Source organism: Silurus meridionalis, chromosome 20 (assembly GCF_014805685.1).
Source record: "Silurus meridionalis isolate SWU-2019-XX chromosome 20, ASM1480568v1, whole genome shotgun sequence".
In the NCBI taxonomy this organism is placed as follows: Eukaryota; Metazoa; Chordata; class Actinopteri; order Siluriformes; family Siluridae; genus Silurus; species Silurus meridionalis.
Window position 1 is genome coordinate 12,203,433 of NC_060903.1, and position 22,687 is coordinate 12,226,119.

Consider the following 22,687-nt stretch of genomic DNA (forward strand, 5'->3'; position numbering starts at 1 on the left):
CTGTAGTCTCCATGGTGACGTCAATCTGCCCCCAATCTGAGCTATTTTTAGAATGGCTGGAAGAAAGCCTCCCCAATCCTTCCTTCTTACCTCTCTCTCTGTTTCTCTCTCTCTCTGCCTCCCTCTCTCCCCCTTCACCTTTATTCCCTATCAAAGATACAGATCTGTCCCCTAAAGATTAAACCTCTCTTCTTTCTATGCACTTCAAAACCTTCCTCTCGACAGACACCTAGACACACACACACACACACACACACACACACACACACACACACACACACACACACACACACACACACACACAAAAGCTCAAACGCTCGATGGGAACAAGCTGTTCAAAAACACGCCTTAATGTGAGGATGTTAACTAACCAACACACAAATTAGCATATAAACAGATACAAACAAAAACTCAGAGTTAAATGAATTCAAACACACACTGGGTGTGTGTGACATTAGAGAATTTGTTCAAAGGGAGATGTGTTTCACGGGCCGGAAAGGCTGAATGCAATGCTTTGATATTCGCTCCCCACAGTCATCCAGATTTGGCCCTAATTGGCCAATAACTAAGCAAAGACAAAAGCATCTCATTAGCGAGTCTTGACGGCACAAATAGAGCACATTAGCTCCGGCATTATCTGTCAGATCCTGGTGTTAAAAACCCCTGACTGAAGTTCTAGGTGTCTTTTAGAAACTGGCAGTTGTGAAAACGATGTGTCTGCTGTTGAAGGTTGGACACTACATATTAAGGTGGAGCATATATTTTTTAAATATTCAGTATTTGATAGAGTCTTACGTGTGTGTGTATGTGTGTGTGTGTGTGTGTGTGTATGTGAATTACATGTCTCTGTGCCTTCTAATAACGAAGCTGCTGGGGTCGACTCATTGTGTCTTGTGTCTCATTATATTTCTCACCTTTTCTTCCCCACTGCCTCTACATCTTCTGCCCCGGCCCATTTATCAAGTGCAGTAATCCCCAGCATTACCGCGGTTCGAATCTGGCGCCCCCGGTTTATTGCGGAATTGCGTTTGCCACATTCATTAGTTTGGCTGGTTTTCCCGGTCTCTCGCGGATAGCAGCATAGACCAAAAAACTTATAGGGAATTGTTTTTATGGAGTTTTAATGTAGAAATTATGAAATTTATTAATAAAAAGATCATTGTTAATTATAAAATGAAGTAAAATGTTACTACTGTACAGCACATGTACTCACTATAAATGTGATACAGCATAATGTATTCCGACGAATTAACACAAAAGTCATCTCACTGTATTCTTGCAAATGTTTTCTGTGTGTGTTTAAAGTGTGCGGGAGGATAATTTACAAACTAAACATTTTTTAAAAAATGCATTTGTGGGGTGGCATCCGTTTATCTGTATGCCGCGGCTGCAGCTGTTTATAAGGCAGTGATAATACAGAGCACGGGATGAACTAACCAAAACTCACGTGTTCAACCATTTAGCCAATCAAAATATTATTTTGTATTCAGACTTGCCCTGCTTAGCTATGAGTCAAATCACGTTCTTAAGATTACAAAAGGTTCAGTGTTTATGTGAATATTCTGAGGTAATAAAGGACCTAAAACCAACTGCTTCTGGCTAAGATTTGGCCTCAAAACGCGTCGAAGAGTTGAAGCAATTGAAATGCAAGAACGTGGATTTATTTATTTCCTACAAGCTATCTGGATTTGTTTGCTATAATGTTCAGACTCTGTAGAAGCTGTTAGTAGCCCATGAATATATATACTATACATCTGGTTATTAAAGTTACTAAGTCTAAACAAGGAATAAGTGCACCATCTTTTTCTATTCACTACAAACCATGTTACAAATTTATGCACTTTTTCAGCACTTTACACTTATTTCCTAACAGTAAACATCAAAACTACACATCACATAAATCTGATGGAAAGGCCTGAAAGAAAAGACAGAGATTTTACACTGGCTGTGTTTGTACATTTGCTGTATTTTTAATGGTAATGTCACAGTGTCATGAGGCCTCTGTGAACCACCAGGTGCAAATGATAAATATCGAGTTGCTGATTTATGTCGATGGTTACACAAGGTTACGTTTTTGCTTGTAACTGTTCACCCCATCCCCCTGCTGCCTGTCATTAAGTTTTAAATCCACTGCGAAGATCAGTTTAAGCTCAGACGCTGACATTACAGTCTACTCCATTAAGAGAATTTATGAGTCACGGCAGGAAGAGATGGCACACTGAAATGCTAATCGCTACAACATGCTTTTGCTTTCTACTACAGTCCACTTGAGATGAAATGATTTGGATGCTCAAGCATGTGAATGAAACGTACATGCCAAAGCCACACTTCTGAAGACGGCTAAATAGCTCGCACAATAGCGCTTTTTCTACAGTGGTGCTTTGATAGTGTTCATATGCTGCTGCAGAAATTGTACTTACACCAGCACGGGCCGAACAGCATTGTTCATGTTTCCATAGGCAGCGCGACCAAGCAACTCCCGAAAGCAACTCTCGGCCAGGGACGCCGGGTTCTCCTCTCCTCCACTCCTGAGACAGAGAAAATGGGAAATTTAAAGATACTGAACAATAGATATAAGACTCTTTGTTAGAAAGGAATAAGAGCATTTATGGGTTTTGTGGTCAAGAAATGCATTAAATGTCTAACACTATATATAAAAAAAAAAAAAAAAAAAAAAAGAGAAATAGTCAAATTTAAGACATGTTAAGACCATTAGATATAAAATTCAAGACCAACAACACAACAAAAACACACACACACAAATAAGTTGTTAGCAACTGGCCCTAAATAACATTTTGTCAAGCCAAATATCGCTAAACTTGCACTCTCCCTCCTTTAACAAAAAATAAAATCTTTGGTACAAAAAATCAAGGAGATTTGCACCAATCTGATTGGCTGCTGCATGTTGGACTCATTTGTAGTTGTAATACACAATTTTATTTGGACTAGTTAAAGAAAGAACTACAACAGCCACGAAAACTAACACACGAACATTCTATAGTGCTGTGGGAGCATTTCAATGAGCATTAGAGGTAGTGTTACATGGACATCAAAAAATTAAGACCTTTTTTCATTTATTTAAGACCTAGAACACCTAGTTAGACTTTTTTTAAGGCCTAAAATTGTGATGTCAGTACCACATGAGCTGGTCTCCTGCGATTGTCACACCAATAATCTCTACAGTGTAACAAAAAAACATCCCATTTGTAAAATATCTGTAATATGAAATACAGTGTTCTTGAGGGATGTTCCTAATAAACTGGACAATCCTTGTCATCATGAGATTTTGTTGATCGGTTTAACCTGGAATGTGTTCGAATGATTGGTCTGCAAGCATTAAAGGGTTAAGGAGTGTAAAGTGTTAAGGAGAATAAAATGTTTCTACAAGGTCATAACTGACATTTTGTTTTCCTATCAATAAATCTACACAAATACATGGCCCGGTACACACACGCGTACGCGCAAACCCTTCACGGATCGATGATGTACCGGCTGTGAAATACAAAATGCATGAGCCGGCAGCGGTCTATATTTAACAGGAGGTCATTGGGGAAGAGCTTCTAAATACAGAGAAACCATCCAACGTCTCTCAAATAACAAAAAGCCAATTGCACACTAGACATGGACAAAAGTGTATGGTTATGAGCCTTAAACATTTTGGCAGAGTGCATTAATTTTTTTTTTTTGTCCTTTTACTCTGTTGCTCTCTCACACAGTCGATGGTATTCAGCTCACATTTAGCTCATGGAAAGCAATTAGTAACACCAGACGCATTTAAGCTGGCCGGCGTGCACAGCTACAAGCACCAGAACCCAAACACACACCTTCATTTTCCTCTGTATTGTGTCTTTAGATTTCTACATCTACAAAACGAATCATACTGTTATTCCTATTTATTTTGTGTACAAAACAATATTTAATACAACATCTTTCTACAGATATTTATTAATAGAAATATATTGAAAAAGCAGAATTCTAACGGTGTTAGCAGGCAATAAAGACAATAAAACCAACAAGCTTCTGTACACATGCTGCATCCCAAGACCAGTAACAAAGCAGCAGTGGGAAACAGGAAATGGTCCTTTTCGGAAAAGATATTTCATTTAATTTTAATGATATAGATGCTGCCATGCTAGTGCATCATGCCAGTTAATATCTGCCTGACCCTCACCACACACTTCAAACAGGAAGAAAGCTATTGAAGGAACATTATTTCACAACTGACCTTGCTGAGACCTTGAGCCTGTTCAAATCGCTTCTGTCCTATGAATCAGTTCATGAACAGACAGATGGATAAATGGACTGATTGACAAAAATTGTGGGGGGCGGGGGGCTCTGCGCTCAGTACGATTGTGTACGAAATATATTTGACTAACAAACATAACAGGAACATCTCCTTCCAACACCTGACCTTATTGTGACCTTGAGCCTTTCAAATACAATATCTAATGTGCTCGCCTTCTGGTTACAGTGATCATTTCAGATAAATCCGAACAACATTCAATCACATGTTCTCACAGATAGATGGATGGATGGATGGATCAATGTATGGATGGATGGATGGCTGGATAGATGGATCCCACATGTGTGCATCATTGATAGAGGCTGATCAATACCGCTGATCAGCTTCCAGTGCCTTCATCAGAAGCAAAACGTCTTCATACACAAAAAAACTGCACACATTCCCTATGCACAGCCACACAGATGGGACCATTATTGGCAACACATCTGCATTCTAAACATGTGCGTTCTCGACACACACACACACACACACACACAACTCAAGCAGAATAAAACAACAAGTTAATGGAATAGAAAAAGGTCCATATGTCTAATGCAGTGGTGCAAAACTGCATAAAATGAAAATGTATCTTGTCCATGATTAACACATTTGGAAAAAAATTTTCCCAGGAGTTCACATGTGATGTCTAAGTCAGTTCACACCACAGCAACCGTAACCCATGCAAACCGATTTGTTGCAGTGTGCTGTGAATAGTCTGAGCACTGACAAGCGGACCTTCAGCTTCTGCAACCTCTAAAGCAATGCTGCAGCACTCATGCGTTTTCTGAAGCAGCTTCTGCACCTGAAGAACAGCACGAGGACTCGACTTCTTTGACACTTGCTGAGTGGAACCTGTGTATTGCCCTGGCCACTGTACTGTAGCTCAGTTTCAGGGTGTTATTCATCTTCTTATAGCCAACTCCATCTTTGTGGAGAGCAACAAATCTAATTCTCAAATCCTCAGAGTCTTTGCCATGAGGTGCCATGTTGAACATCCAGTGGTCAGTATGAGAATATTGTACTCAAAGCACCAAATATTAACTGCTCTAATACAAGATGCACAAATCTGTATGGTCCTGTCAAGCAGACAAAAACATGAACATGATGAATAGGACATGTGGCTTTGCATGATTACACAGCATACAGCTGTTATCACTTACGGTGTACTCACTTTTGTTGCCAGCTATTTAGAAAATAATGGCTTTTTAGAGGACAGTAAATCCGTACTGCTATACAAGTTGCACATTGACTACTAGTGAGGGGTGTACTCACTATTGTGTGATACTATATATATATATATATATATATATATATATATATATATATATATATATATATATATATATATATATATATATTATGGCTGGCAATAGATTAATACATTTAATCATGATTAATCACACATTTTTATCTGTCCTAAATGTATCCTAACTGAATACATTTCTCTTTTTTAATACTCTAATCAACATAGGCATGAGCAAATATGGATGCTTTATGGAAATGTATGGTTATTATTAGTAAAACCACATTCAACATGGAGATGAATTTTTGAAGGAAATGTTCTTGGAAATGTTTTAAAGTAATTATGGTGTTTAAAATTAAAAAAAATCAATCATCGGGACACCAAAAGGAACATTTGCTATGTTTCCACGCAGACGATTTTATTTGCTGGATGTGTGCCTCATAACCATAAGATTTAAGTGCTTGATTTGAGACTTGGCGTATCAGGAAAAACAAATGTTTAATGATATATATATATATATATATATATATATATATATATATATATATATATATATATAAATAAGAGAGAGAGAGAGAGATTAAAATAATATATTGTCTCTCTTTAAATCAATGCAGTGAGCATGCTCACCCATCAGGAGGGGCTTTGACAGGAAGTTCACTACTTTGGGATTGTACAATAATATTCTCCCAAGAAGCAATTCTGTGTGCTATTTACAGCTCAGACATTTGTTGATTTTTGCCTTCTCCATATTTCTTTCCTCAGCCATAGATTTCAGCCAATAATAGAGTTGAAACCATGTGGATATGACAGGGACTTGTTCTCTCTTTATCTGCAAAGGTCATTTTACTTACTAGTAAGCAACCTAGAAAAAAAAATTGAAAAATGGAATATGGGGGTTGACAAAGTTTGCTTGGACAGCTTGTTTGCATTTACATTGGGCTGTTTGGCTAGACATGTTTCTGTAACCCAGTTTCAGAAACTTAAAGCCAAAAAACTGAAACCCATAACATTAGACCAATGAAATTTCCGAACGGAAACGAAAAAAACGCACCACACCTTTGTTCTGAGCTGCACGGCATCGGGAGAACTAACTTCCATCGGGTGATTTTTTAACGCACGACGATGCCAAAATATAAACTCCTGAGAGAAATAGTTGTGAAAGGAAGGAGGAAGACAGTGAACAACTAATTTCTTGGTCGGCTACTGTTTAGATACAAGCCGCTGTAACGCGTTGAGTCAGGGTGAAGGGAGAGCTCGCTTCTGGCATGCTATTCCCAAAATACCGCTATGCTCCTAAAGGAATCGCAACATATTTCACCCGTTACACCGCGTGTAACGTCTTTCATTAAAGCCTGTGTAAAGTACATTAGTGTAGGCTTATAGACAGGTGCGGCTTATTTATGTTAAAAATAAAAATATTTGTAAAATTCAGTGGGTGCGCTCATTCCTGACATTTACACAACTGAGCAGTGCATTACATTTTCCATCCACTTGAACTGGGAGACCCAAACCTGTTCCATTTCCATTTATAGCATTTGGCAGATTCTCTTAATTAAAGCAAGTTGCAACTATCTCATTTATTCAACTGAGCAGTTTAGGGTTAAGGGCCTTGTTTAAGGGCCCTTGAGATTTAACCGCACCGTCTTCCGGTCAGAAGTTCAACCACATTATTCCTGGTGAAGTGGAAGAAGTTGAACTGAGAATTTTCAATGTGCATTTGGATTTCAGGCACTGCTTTGAATGAACCACGGTTATAGGGATCTATCTAAAACTAAAACTATTACCTGTGCAGCAAATAATACTAACGATCCTGACAGTCAACTTTAAATCCTACATGAAAATTCCTTTAATATCCCTATCACTTTGCAAACAGACAGAAGACACTCAAGAAGTCAATGCCTAATTTCATGTGTTTATAAGTGTGTGACAAGATTAGAAAATAGGTTTAGTGCAATTAGGGCTACATGATCCTGAGGTGATTTTTTAAAAATATAACTATATACACACATATGAATTGCACATATGAATTCATTCAAATTTTTTGCATTCGGCAGATTCCTTTATCTAGAGTGACTCACAACTGACCAGGTGAGGGTTTAAGGGCTTTGCTCAACTCAAGGTAGTTTGTTGGTGCTAGTATTTGTACTCATGACCTTCCGATTACAATTCCTTAACCGCTGGTCTTCCACCTACCTAATTCAATTCAGCTGACAGTTTTTTCAAAACCATTCGAAGCAAATTAACAATATACATTATTTATTAGGGCTGTCAGTATTAACACGTTATCGCAAACGCGTTTGAAGGGCACTCAGTTTATTAACTCGCGAATAATGTAGCGAGCCTTTCTGTTTGACCATTTTTATTGAAAAATATAAATAAATATAAAGGAGCAAAATTAAAAGCGTCAACGCAGCACGCATTTATTTACGAAGTCCTTTCTTTACTCAGAATGACAAAAATAATAATTTATAAACTCCACTGGAATATACGTCACAAGTCTAATAGCAAAAGTTCTGTTTGGTGTCCTGATGATATACGTAATTGAAAACACCATAATTACTTTAAAACATTTATAATATATATTTTAAATTCATGCTGCATCTGGTTTCACTAATAATAAACATTAGGGGTGTACCGGTACACGTTCTCGTACTGAAATTTTTCTTTCTGTTCGGTACATGTGTACCGAATGCAATCCTTTTTTAAAGGATTTGTTAAAATCTGAGTTCCCTCAATAATGTATTAAGATTATTGTCTCTGCTACGCACATCTGAGTGAATTTTTTTATTAAACTTGAAAACATACACAACAATGCCAGGGGTAATAAAAAAATGAATAAATAAAACTAAAATACAAAAATAAAAAAACAAAGGAAGAAATTGTAACAAAGCAACTAGAGTTAGCGCAGTGTCACTGTGGCTACTCGCTCCGTACCGAAAATGCGAGTGCATGGAAACAAAAGCATCCACAGCGCTAGCGTTAGCCGCTAACCAGAACATGATGAGCACATCTAAGAAAAGCAGGATGCTAAAATAAGGAAATGTACAGTGCATGTGGGTGTGTGTGTGTGTGTGTGTGTGTGTGTGTGTGGACAGAGAGGAAAAAAATGACTATGAGTATGCCTATGAGTCATTCATGTCTTGCAAGTTGAAGAACAGGAAGAAAGAAGTTGATCCAGTCAACACAATGTGCAAATATGGGCAGATATGGATGTATAAAAATAAACAAGACACTCAATTATTTCAAACTTTATGAAGATTGAAAGAAAACTGAAGCATGGAAGCATGCAAAACTGTGGGCAGATTGAATAACTTTTGAAAGCCTTGAACATTCGTAGTCTTATAGAACACTGGAGGTTGTCCATCAAACTACAGAGGCAGTAGAGTTCACAAGCACGAATGCTGAAAATAAATGTATCATAACCCCATGTGCATTACAAGCAAAGCAGCATTTCTGTATGTTTTAATTAACAGCAATAGTTCTGCAATCACGATTTCAATTTTTACCGAATGAGTGAATGAAGGCATGCAAAAAACGTGCAGAAAACATCTGGATCACTATACGGATTATTTATCTTTATTACACCAAATTAAAGCACATCTATCAATCATCTTTTTGGCTTTTTACTGTATTCATCCGACTTCTCAAGTACTTCAACTGACAATTGAGCTTCACATAAATTTGTGGACACCTGGCCATAAGATTTGTGTGTTTTTAAACACATTCCGCTTCCACATTTAGTTTTGATTTGCTGTTATAATAACCTTCACTCATCTGGGAAGATGTTCCACTATATTTTTGGAGTGTGGCTATGGAAATTTGTGCTTATTTAAAGACAAGGCTTTAGTAAAGTCTACAGTATTCCACTCCAAACCATTTTAACCGTATCTTCATGAGCCGGCTTTGTGCACAGGAGCATTTTCATTCTGAAGCAGCTTTGGGTCTCCTATTTCAAGTGATGGGAAAGATTTAACAATACTGTATTCTAAGACACCCTATACAATTGTGTGCCTCCAACTTTGTGGTAACAATTTGGGGAAGAACCACACATAGCTGAGAAAGTCAGGTGCTTTTTCAACTGCTTCACACTTTTCTTCGTGACAATTTGATTTACCTTCGTGAGCGATATGCAGTATTGCACATCACATTGATGATCAGAAACAAGTGGATCTGTTCATTGATTGCAATATATGTCTGATCACTGTTCTGTTTTTGTTCGTATTATTTCGCAGGTTACTTCACGAGGCTTCCGTCTCAAATCTGAGTCAAGGCACGAGTCACTCGACATGGGAATGAAGCGTGACTCAAGTCTTTGGCAAACTGCATGTTTGCTGTGAAGATGGAAATGTGCTAACTTTCCCCAAATGCTGCATGGAGAGATGCTGTTTTTGCAGTGGCCTCAATCTGAGGATTGTTTGTTTTTTCCGTTCCAAACCTTTTGTTTATTTAAAAAAAAAAAAAAAAAACTCAGAAGCAAGAGATTGAGCTTATGCCATAATACGTCAATAATTTGTAGAAACAAAATTCCTTAAACTACTATGTTACATTGAAGCACATGTGTCAAACTCGAGGCCTGCGAGCCACATCTGGCCCGATGTACAATTGCATCTGGCCCGCGAGATGATTTTATATAAATCTATTATTATTGTTATTAATGTCCTGGCAATATGAAGCGCTGATAACACAAACTACAGATCCCATAATGCAGCGCTTCAGCTGCCTTACCGAACGCTAGACTACCTGGGAACATTCCAGCGTCAATCAAGTCGAGCTTCTGTTGATGTATTTAACCCTATTATACAGTTATTGTGAAGACCCTCACAATGGCGAAGAGAAATGAAACCGATGGGATTCTGAGTAGATGTTTACTGACACTGGCGGTAAACACGTGTGTCTTATTTGTAGAGCGAATGTGGCTGTAATTAAGGAAACGAATCTAAGACTCACTACGAGACAAAACATTACGAGAAGCTGAAAAACCTGAATGCAGAGCAGAAGATACAGAAAGTAGAAGAGTTAAAGAAGAATCTCACATTTCAGCAGACGTTTTTCACCAGAGCAAAATCACAAAGTGATGCTGGTGTGAAAGCAGAGAAGAAATCAGAGTCACATCTGCCGGTTATTTACTGAGGGAGAGTTTCGGAAGAGCAGCATGATGAAGCTGTGAGACGTCTGGTGTTTGACTGGAGATATTTTTATGAAGTGCCAAATATTTTAAGTTATTTAAAGTTTAAGATTATTTTTTATAAAATGGCATAAGAGCAAAGAAATCTGATTGTTTTGATTTGTTGTTATTTTAATGTTTAACGCCATGTTCATATTTCTAACTCTTATAATTTTTATATTATACAAGAGATATTTTTATGGAGAGCTATTTATTTAAAGTTTAAGTTTATTTATTGTGGAATAATATTCCTGTCTGTTTTTATTCATATTTAAGTAAAAAAAAAAAAAAAAATTGTTTTAGTGTGTTTAATAAATGTTTATCCTGTTCGGCCGGTGACCTAAAGTGTGTTTTGAGTTTTGGCCCCCTGTGCAATTGAGTTTGACACCCCTGCATTAATAATTTAATTCTATTCAGTTAAATGAAATTTACCTATTTAGTATTTGTACGGTAAACAATGGACACTGCCGCAAAGCAGTTTTGAATGGCCTAATTAAACAAATAAAATAATTAATTGATTAAAATATAAAATATATAAACTTCAGCATCAAAAGTGTATCAGTTTTTTCATAATTAGCTCCCTGAGGAATATACAGTAACACATGATTTTAATTATCACGTGTTTAAAGCTGCACACTTCTCTGTAACACTTCTCCCATTAGTTCCAGATTAATATTTGAATACCCGTCACATTTATACCAAAAACCTTTTTTTGGGGGGGGGGATATACTAATACCCAAAAGTGTTTTTTATTGGACTGATAATAGACATATCCATTGACTGTGAAGGCCGATAAATATCACTGATCTCACGTTCAATATCACGAGTTGTCATTTCATGTTGATATGACGTTCATGAAACCAGTTTAAGTCGACTATTTTTGCTTTGTAGCCATAAGAAGACTGCAAATATTGACCATGAAGGAATGTACTTTCAACAATATTTAAATAAACAGTGGTGTTCAAATGATGATAGTATTAACAGGCACAAAATGGATTAAGCAAACATTCCCTACATCCCCCACTGTAGATTTGGCGTTCTGTTCTTGGCAGACAGAATTAGAACCCTGTCATTTTCTGTTACAGACCGAACCAGCCCCCTCTATTAAAGAAAGGAAAAATGATGTGGTCCTCACAGAAGGAAAAAAAAAAAGGTGGGGACCTCTGCTCTAGAGAGTCTGGCATCAACAATCATGGCAAGCTCAAAATCTGTGAATTAACAAGCTCATTTGGAAATGTTCCCCCTTATGTGATGGTTGATGTGAACATTACTCAAAGCTGATGGCCCGTATCTGCACGCTATTATGCACTGCACTGCTGCCACACGATTCGCTGATCAGATAATGGCATGAAGGAGTTAGCTTACAGGTGTTCCTGATAAAGTGCTGGGTAATTACTGGTTAATTTCCATGCTAATCCAAACCCCTAAACATGAAGCTTTCATTGTGGACTTATCAGGAAAAAGTGTCTTCAAATGACCAAATATATTAATAAGCGTAACAAAGATGATCATTTCCACATTTATCCATCAGTGACAAAATATGTAGAGTGCATTAGGAAAATGAAATCCTGTAGCATTCATCTCGAGCGGTTCAGTCGAAACGACCTGATTTATAACTGACCTGATTTAAAAGGAACTCTATGGAAACTCCATCTCTCAGTGGGAAACGCAGTTAAACTGATTCATTACAACCCAACAGCGTCTGAGAAATATATGAGGAAGGGGAGAGGGTGTCAGATACTTGTCCTTCACACCTCTCTACTGAGCAGGAACTGTGGGAGAGGAAGGGCAGTTTGGATACTATAGTGTCTGACTGAGCTTTTCCAAAACTGCCATGCTCAGTCCTAGATGAAGTGCATTTCTGTTCATGTGGAGGCATAAATGAGGCTTCAACCTCCTGACAACAGCAACTAGGATTTGAGCTCCGGTTAAGGATCCGTACCAGAATTCATGATGTCATCAATGTTACAATATTCAAAAATATTTGAGGATTATGAACACCACGGCATTCTGAAGGATGCAGGAACAGCTTTCAGAAACTCCTCCTCCGAAAAGCTAAAACTGACGAGTATCAACAGAACTGTAGCATTCTTAAAACCGGTCCTTTTTTCAGTCAATTCAGGATGCTTGAGACTTTTTTTTTGTAGACACTGGAAACCATGTAAAACTAAATAAACTAAATAATAGTTAAAAGTATGGCATTTTCCATATTGCATTATATATATATATATATATATATATATATTATATATATTATATATCTCAATGGCGGACAGTGACGAAGTAGATGTAATACTTAGCCTTTTTATGTATCTGTACTTTATTTCCATTTAGGGAGATTTTTACTTTAACTTCATGAGAGAGAGAGAGAGAGAGAGAGAGAGAGAGAGAGAGAGAGAGAGAGAGAGAGAAAGAGAGAGAGAGAGAGAAGAGAGAGAGAGAGAGAGAGAGAGAGAGAAAGAAAGAGAGAGAGAGAAAGAGAAACTTTTTTTTTTTTAAGTGTTCATTTGAAGGGAAGCAGTTACTTTTACTGGAGTAATATTTTATCTTGTGTATCTCTAATTTAACTAAAGTACATAATTTGTGTACTTCATCAACCACTGATATTCATTGCAGTTTTCAATTATGTTGCCAGGTCACATTATTCAAACAAATCTTATAAGAAAACTTTTTGGTTTTATTGGAAAAAGTATCTTTTCTAGTTATCTGTGTGGAAATGTGGTGAATATTGTGTGTACATATGCAGGTTCTTGTGAAAAACATGGACAAACAAATATGTGAGGTGCTTAGTGAACTGTTCTTTTTTCATTAGTGAAAGAATTTGGACCAATCCTGCTCTCTTATATGTTCCTCATCAAGTCCAGCCACTTAATACTAAACTCAGTGACCCTGAACAGGATAACAGATCAGCACACAAGCACCCAGTTCACTCTCATGTTAATCAGATGCTCTTCCTTTCCAGCAAGCTACAAATTTGACAAAGTGCACAGAAAGCAAGCCTCTGTGTGTGTGTGTGTGTGTGTGTGTGTGTGTGTGTGTGTGTGTGTACCTGTCCAACTCGTCATTGTCCTGCATGTTAAAGAGCATTGAGGGAATGAGTTTGTCCATGTGCTGCGGTTCCCAGATGATTGCCTGCAATTCATCATTCACTGTCTTCCTTACGACTCCCTGCAGCCCTTTGATACCTGCTACACGGATCCTACAGACACACACACACACACACACACACACACAAATAAAGACACAAACCGGCTGTGCTACGCTGTCACTCCAATGCCGAACGTCTCCTTGTGCACCCAAACATCCTGATTTCTTGTATAACAGTAGCAACACACCTCAAAATTCTGCTAGATTAAACATTTACATGCATATCACACCACACACATACACCCACACATACCTGGTGCGAGTCTCGGGGTCTTCATGTGTGGAGTGGCACATGGCACTGAACTGCGAGACGAAGAAATCGTAACGCCGGTGATACGAAGGCGTGTCCTCCTCGATGTTGGCAAACTTCACAAACTGTGACGTGGAAAAAAAAAAAAGAAAAGCGCAAAAGACTTAAAATCTGCGGACCAATAAAATGGCACCCGGACACATCCGCGTTTAAACGTACGAGACGCACGGTCAAAAAATTAAAAGGGGAATTTGTTATTGAGAGGAAATTCTCGCGATCAGACACGGAAGAGGTGAGATTGCGCAGGAGAGAATCTATGTGTAATTCACAACTGTGTGAGGTTGTGTGAAAATCTTGAATTCCCAAGATCTCCCTACTCCTTCACACTGTCTCGCAAAGACTTTGCTGTTTGTGTGTGTGTGTGTGTGTGTGCGCACACGAGTGTGTTAGTGCGCGTGTGTGTGTGTAATTGATTACATCACGATATTACTAGATGAATTAAAATCACAGCTCTGAACACTGTTCTGCTATTGTTTTAACGTCCCTTGTCTGCTAATGAATTTTGTTCGTATGGTAGCTTGAAGGTCTATAAAGATCGTGTGAAGATCGTATGAAGATCTTGGTCTTCTGATCAGAAAGTCATAAGTACAAATCCGAGCACGACGAAACTGCCACTGCTGGGCCTTAGAGCAAGTCCCTAAACCCTGAACTGCCCAGCTGTATATATAAGATCACCAAGTCTCTGGATAACTGCATCTACCAAATGCCATGAATGTAAAATGGTTCAAGTGCCATAAAGTCTGGACTTATAGTGTATTTCTCACACTGATATACGCCCATTTCTCTCGTTCATGCTGATACACACATGAATACATATACAGGGAGTCCCTGACTTATGATGGAGATGCGCTTCAATGACGCCATCAAAACTTGAAAATACTGTAAGTTGAGACATGATCTAGCTTCCCCAGTAGTCTTAAAGAACAGTGATGGGGTAGTAAATTGTAGTTTGTACATAATGACATATAAAGTACAGAAATTAGCAAAACAGAGTAATTTACACTACAGCAATGTATAAACTTACACACACACATATATATATATATATATATATATGTGTGTGTGTGTGTTTGTGTGGCAACAGGCATGTAGCTTAGCGCTGGGGTTCGCAAGTGGAGGGCAAAGCCGGACACGGTCTCTTTCAGTGTTTCCTGTTAGGCAGATAAAAAGAAGAGAGACCAGAGCTTGAAAAAAAACAACAAAAAAATTCAAACACTAACACCGAGGCAACTGAACTGTTGAACTCTGGCAAGAGTAAGGCAAGAAGTATTATATGAAAATTAAAATGGCACACGAAAAATTTAATATTTTCACTAATTTTTCCACATCGCTATCGTATCATAAGATCCAAAAGTTAAACCATTGTAACTCGGGGATGACCCATATTAAACTTAAAGCTACACAGACCAGAGGAACAAAAAAAACGAAAAATGCTACTATTATTCTCTCAGAACACATTAAATCCCACTGCTGTCAGTCCAGAACAGAAATCATAAGCTACCATCTTTCATAGGCACAGAACGATAAAAGATTTTGTTCTCATCCTCAACGGTCCAGTTTGGGTGAAGTTGCACCAATGATAGCCTCGGATTCCTGGCAGGAGTAAAGTCTAAAGAGCTCTTTTGCTGTTCCAGCCCAGCCATCTTATAGTCCAACGTTTTGTGTGTACTGCGATGCTTTTCTGCTCACCGTGATTCCACAGGTTCCTGCATGCTTAGCAGTTTTAACCAATCTGGCCATTTTCCTCTGACCAAGTTGCTTCAGCCTGCAGCGTGTCCACTCACAGTATATTACACTATACTGTGTAAACTCTAGGGACTGTTCTGTTTAGAAAAAAATCCCAGACAGTTTCTGAACTGTTCGGATGTTTGATGTGCGGTGTGTGTGCTGTGCTGTGCGTCTGCCACATGATTGAATGATTGTAACTGCGTAAAAAGAGCAGGTGTAAAGGTGTCCCTGTTAAAGTGGATCGAAAGTGTATAATTGATGGTGTTTATTTATAATTGATATGTTTTCCTAGACTCCGATTGCAGCCCTCAGATTTCCATTCATTTTCCAAATGACCTCGAGAGAGAGAGAACCGAGCTCTTCCGTCATTACTGCGGAAAATCTCGAAGCTCCCTGTCTGAAGCCTTTCGCGAAAAGAAAGAGTAAACACCTCGACGCCTCACAATTCTCTCGGCGGCGCATTTTCGCACCATCCACCCACCAAGCTGCTAATTCCTGTAGTCCTTCCGTTCTCTCCTCTGTTCCTTTCCTTTCTGGTTTTTAATTAGCATAGCAATTTACACATAACTCTCTCTCTCTCTCTCTCTCTCTCTCTCTCTCTACCTTCTACTCACTTTGTTTGTCCATTCAGAACACTATTTTAGATCCCTCTGAATTAAATCTGACCAAGAAAACACTCGCTGAAGGTGAAGGTCATTCACGTCGAGGGATCTTTCTCTCCATCTCTCCGCAGATTCAAAATTAGCATGATTTCTCTAAAAGGGGCTGAATGTTTGCAGGATTTATATGGAATTATCATTTAAACCATCAGATGACCAGATTAGTTTTTTGAATGTATCCAAACAGGGTCAAGATCATAGCATTTCTTTAAACAATTCCTCGAGTCTGAAGCATATTTGAGGCGCATTTCTAGCATACAAGCAGCATGTCACAAGATGCAATAGACTCGGCTGTTAGCGTCGAGTTTTACTTGTTCTGTCTATTGTCTGTCTATATATTAAATATTGCATTAGAAAAGCTAATAAATGGACGTTAAATCTTTGGCGTGTTCACGTCATGTGCGATTTTTAATAGTCCTTTTGTGATTGTTGCTTGTTGGTCTGTTGGATCTCAGCTGTCATAATGTCGGACTGCAGTCAAACTGCTACAGTCAAAAACTGCGCAAAAAAAACCTCATCCGAAGTTTTACATCATAAATCTGTGATACGTTCTGACCCGCGTGTGTGGAGCAAGACGTGGCTGGGCAAAACAGGACGTTACGGACCAGGGAGGTATTTCACTTCAAGCCACTTCCTTTTCAGGCCTGACCCTCATTCTCCCTTCATAAATCCCCCCTGAGGTGGTTTGAAGTTGTCGGGCTAATTGCGTAATCAGGTTTGGTGCTCCTATCGGTTCTGGGTTTGACGGTCGTTGTAGGAGAAGTCACACTGCAGGAAAAAATCTGAAATCTTCTTACACTGCCAGAATTTAATTAAAAAAAATATATATATCGCCCATTAATCGGCTGTTGGTGAACACGTTAAATCGGTGATCAGAAGCTACAGATTTTAGCCTAGGATTATAGGAATCTGTTTTTTCAAAATTTTTCCCAGACGGCCAAACCGTAGGCAAAATGGCACAGTGTGGACGTGGCAACACTCGAGCCTTTAACCAGGATGAACAACAGACCTTTTATTGCTCACAGATCATCTGAACAGTTTGAATCATCACTGTTATCTGTGTAAATTCCCTTTTTCAAATGAAATTAATAAACACAATTTTAAAAATACTCTTAATATTTATTGAATTAACGGTACTTCACTTAAACATAAATCACTAATCATGATTACTAATCATAATTTTGAATGAATGAGTTCTTCGTGTTCATGGCTGTTTGCTGATTAATGTCCCCGGCAATAAAATAGCCAGTGTGAATTAATCAACCACTGGGATTCCCTACTGTGATCAACTGATCCTCCCCGCTAACAGTGATGCACTGGATAATAAGTATATCAGAGCTTCCTTTCAGGTGTCTTCTATAAATTATTTAAAAGTACACACGCCTACAAGACTCAAACCTGTTCCAGCATGACTCTGACCCTGTGTTGGGTTGGAGTGGAAGATCTTATGGCCTGCTACAGAGCTATGACCTCAACCTTATCGAACACATTTGGGATGAATTGGAACGCTGTTTGGAACCCAGGCCTCCTCCCCTCACCTACATTAGACTTTACTAACACCCTTGGGGCTGAAGGAGCACAAATCTCCACAAGCACGCTCCAAAATCTAGTGGAACATCTTCCCAGAAGAGCGGAGGATATTATAACAGTAAATAGGCACTAAATGTAAAATGAGATGGAAAAAAAAAAAAAAAAAAAAAAACAGTCAGGTTTCCCCAAATGTTTGTCCATAGAGTAAATATGTTTGTCGAGTGTCAGCATACAGGACAAAATAAAGACAGTATATATAAAGCTTTGAATTTCCCTCAGTAACACAACACACTGCATTTGATCCCTTGTTAAATTCAAGAGATCGAACCAGAACAATCTGCTGGTGAGAGAATGACTCATCATAGCTGTAATAAAGTAAGTGATAACACGAACAAACTTGTTTTGTGGATGTTCCACTACATTACATTTAACTATAAAAAGATCTAACTGATCAGTGAATAAAATGAAACACATAATACAGGTGTCCACAAACATTTGTCCATATTATTTATTACCACGTTCAACATACTTCATCCACAGCTTCTCCAATTTCAAACTGGTAAATGCCATTCTAGAGACAACTTTTCAATGTATACGTTGTAGTTCTTATCTGCTCGAATACGTTCTCTTCACTCCATATATCGAGTAAGCATGTTGCCCCATTTAGCACCATCAGCACATCCTCACACTTACTGAGTTGGTCCCGAGCACTTGCAGGTCTGGTTCCCTGGATTCCAGCAACTTCGCCACCATGTGCAAAAAGCTCTCCACAAAAGGTTTAATGCTCTGTGAGTGACACGCCATTAGCAACTGATCCAGCGCTTCCATTGCGATCACCACGTACCTACACACAAACGCACACATTTAAGTCATACAGCTCCATGTACAGAATATAACAGCACTAATATATATAACACACATACACACACACACACAAAATGGTCCCCCCAGAACTCGAATCCTGGAGTTCAAAAATCTGTGATTATTAAATATTGATATTGAAAACATAGTTTAAAATGTTATTCCTAACATTCACGCTGCAGATTTCCGAGATTTTTAAGATAATCCACAATTTTATATATATATATATATATATATATATATATATATATATATATAAATAAATGAACACTATTTTTGTGTGTGTGTGTGTGTATGTGTGGCGCACCCATAACGGTGTCGGACAACATCCCTGCTGAGGCGCTCGGCAAGATACTCTCCAATACGGTCGAGCTTCTCTGGAGCAGACACAGCAAAGAACGTCAACTTCTCCATGTCTGACTTTACCAAGCCATCCTTAGAGAAAAGAGTTGGAGAGAAGATTAATGAATAAGTCGGGAAAAACCTTTGTTTGTCATGTTGCACTGTGATATTTTGTTCATCAGTGTAGCACTTCTCTGCCTCAGTGGATTTTGCTGATCGGTGTCCTGGCATTAAAATACCCAGCGGGGATCAGGTCATTCAGACACTGAGAATCCCTACTGAGGGAACTCTTTCAGACTGCTAACTAATGATGTGTGGATTATAAATACTATCGCAGTGCTGCATTTCAAATCAGACAAACTTACTACCATCTCCAAGATATAACTTTACAATGTTCAAAAGCAAAGAAAAGAGAAATGCATCCTTTTTTTTAAGATTTCAAGATACATGTTCATCGTCACAAACATGGTTATAAACAGAATACAACTTGAAGTGAAATGTAAACCCGACAGGCTGCTCAGAAAATTGTAAAAAGCACTACAAATATAAGATTAAATATACTAGATTACAATTAAGTAGTAGTTAGGAATAGTACGGATGACTGAATCTGTAAAAAGGAAAGTACAAATTGCAGTAGAAATATTTAAATGTGCAAAAGTGAGGTACAAATTATATGAAATAGAAGAAGTGTGACAATAACAAAACCAAAAACAGTAACAATATAAGGTGCTGTAACTGTGACTGAAACATGTTTTTAAGCTATAGGATGGCCAGCAAAAATTTGAGTCCTTCTCGCCGAACCTGTTAGAGCAGCATTTACACACATTACCCCAAAGCCCCACAGCTCTGCAGCTGCTAATTTCATTAATGAACCTCTGACCAAGTCTGCATGTAACTTCCCTGAGCAATCAAGGAAATGTGTGAAAGTGTGTTAATGTAGTGTCAGCAGCATGTCCCTGAACATATCATTCATGCTTAAACGTGTGCTCAAGTGAAAGGAAGTGTGTGTGTGTGTGTGTGTGTGTGTGTGTGTGTGTGTGTGTGTGTGTGTTCTTGTACAAAAAACTTTTAATGTAAATATGAAGTTTGTATTAAAGGAGTCAAAATGGACAAATTCCTCATATATGCTACTTACAATTATCTCATCTATACATCTGAGCAGGGCCTTGCTTAAGGGGAGCAGCAGTGGCAACTTGGTGGTGCTGTGATTTGAACAAGCAACCTTCTGATCAGAAGTCCAACATCTTAACCACTGAGCAACCAGATCCCTATTTAGAGCAAATAACTATGAACATTCAGTGCCACCCAGATAACGATGGTTTCTCTCTCTGGTTCCTCTCAAGGTTTCTTCCTGATACTATCTCAGGGAGTTTTTCCCTCATCGTTGTTGCGGCTGGCTCGCTCTTTGGGCATAAACTTGAAGGCATTGACATATAAATGCATGTTTTATAACCTATTAATCTCGTTAAAGCTGCTTTGAGAGCTGAGAATGTTAATTGTTAAAAGTGCTACACAAAAGAAAACTGAATTGAACTGAAAGATACCCATCAGGCTTCAGTCTCTGATTGCATCCCTGTGTACATTACTCCATGGCATGCAGCTATTCCTAAAAACTAGTCAAACCATGACATTTACTGTTTGAGAAAAGCAAAGTCAGGCGTTGTGGTACTCTGTGTTCTGTAAAGCTATAATGAAAATAATAAAGGCATTTCCAAATCCAAATAGTTAATAAATATTCATTTGTTTCCTTAATGCTGAATCTTCGCCAAAACAGGGCTTTCATCATTATTGCCTGTGTTCCAAACTCATCCAGAATTGCATCCAATGAGTTTTTAATAGTGTCACATTTATTTCAATTATGAGTTGAGTAATGATGTCACAGTGCAGTGCAGGAATTTAATCTACAGACAAATATTATGTATTATAATATATAGTCTCTATGATAAACCTAATTATCTAAAATAAGTTTTGGATTCGAATCGCCATCAATGATGGAATTATAATCAATAGACATTCGTGTGTCACTCAGGTGAGGATGAGGCTGCCTTTCTTTCTTGAGTTTTTCTTTGCCAACGTCACCACTGGCTCGCTCATTAGGGATAAACTTATAGGGACTAATTGATGAGGTTAAAATGTATATTCACAATCTATTCATTTCTGTAAAGAGCTACACAAATAATTAATTAATATTTGAATAAATTAGTAATTGAATTTCTAGCTGGATTAGGTGAACTGCAAGCAAAACCCAATACGGCTATCATGACTTACGCTGGAAATGTAAACCTTTTTTTAAAACAACTACTGAAACATCAAATTTATGGTAAAAGCTATGGTTATTTGATTACATTATTAATCAGATGGAGAAAGTCATAGCAACTGACAGTCATTTCTCCCATCTGCTTCAATACAGCCATTAAGGTTAACTTTGATCAGTGGTGGACAGATGGCATAGGAATAGCGCTCTTAAATTGAGTGTTTTGTTTTTTCACTCTACAAAAACCATAAATAACTTGAATGACATGAACAAATGGTCTCCTTCAATCCAAGAATCACTAAAGTTTGGTTTCACTGTAAAACATTAACAGACAGTGAAAAATACTGTATTTGAAACTCGATCAAAGTTTCTGGCAGAGAATGTTGGGAAAATCTTAACCATAGCATAGAGATTACACCTTCGTAAAGGGGGTTACTTTCCAAAATCTTGGGGAAGCATTAAATATACTCGGTCATAAACATTTCCCAATCACTTAACTATAATACTTTCAGTGTGAACAAAAGAGGTGCTAGCTTAGTGATCAGAAGTGATCATGAGTTCAATCCCAGCACCACTAAGCTGCCGCTGCTGGGCCCTTAAGCAAGGCCCTTAACCCTAAACTGCTCAGCTGAATGAATGAGATCAAAGCATCTGCCAAATGCCATAAAGGTAAATATAAACATTCTAATTCTACTGTAAGAGGTGGACGTACACGTGTGTGTGTGTGTGTGTGTGTGTGTGTGTGTGTGTGTGTGTGTGTGTGTGTGTGTGTGTGTGTGTGCATAGGAGGTACCTTTGGGTCCTCTGGGAAAATGTTATCCACCAAGCGCTTGTAGCGGGGACGACACCGTCCGCAACATCCACACACACCTGCAAATTGGAGACATTGGTCAGAGTGCATTCATACACATTTCACGCATTGGTGTGTTTTTTTTTTTTTTATTAAAAACTGGAAGTAAAAAATAAATAAATAATATAAGTAAATATAAGAAGAGAATAAGAGGTGAGGAAGGAAAATATGTTAAGATAAAGTTTTTAATGGTGGGGGCAAATGCAATAATAATAATAATAATAATAATAATAATAATAATAATAGACCTAGTTTCTATAGGATGTATTGTATAGTTTTGTTTGGTTTTATAATTTGAATTTGCTGTGTTTGTC

The 22,687-nt window shown here is 38.1% G+C and overlaps 1 protein-coding gene across 3 annotated transcripts in view; it reads right to left on the minus strand.

Moving 5' to 3' along the window:
• efr3a (EFR3 homolog A (S. cerevisiae)) overlaps positions 1 to 22,687 on the minus strand; it is a 75,134-nt gene that overhangs the window by 28,449 nt on the left and 23,998 nt on the right. For all 3 annotated transcript variants that reach the window (XM_046876592.1, XM_046876593.1, XM_046876591.1), the window contains 6 exons: positions 22,317 to 22,393; positions 19,235 to 19,362; positions 18,760 to 18,910; positions 14,093 to 14,214; positions 13,742 to 13,891; positions 2,421 to 2,528 (listed from right to left, as the gene is read on the minus strand). In XM_046876592.1, coding sequence (XP_046732548.1) covers positions 2,421 to 2,528; positions 13,742 to 13,891; positions 14,093 to 14,214; positions 18,760 to 18,910; positions 19,235 to 19,362; positions 22,317 to 22,393 — 736 coding nt within the window. The remainder of the gene's footprint in view (positions 1 to 2,420; positions 2,529 to 13,741; positions 13,892 to 14,092; positions 14,215 to 18,759; positions 18,911 to 19,234; positions 19,363 to 22,316; positions 22,394 to 22,687) is intronic.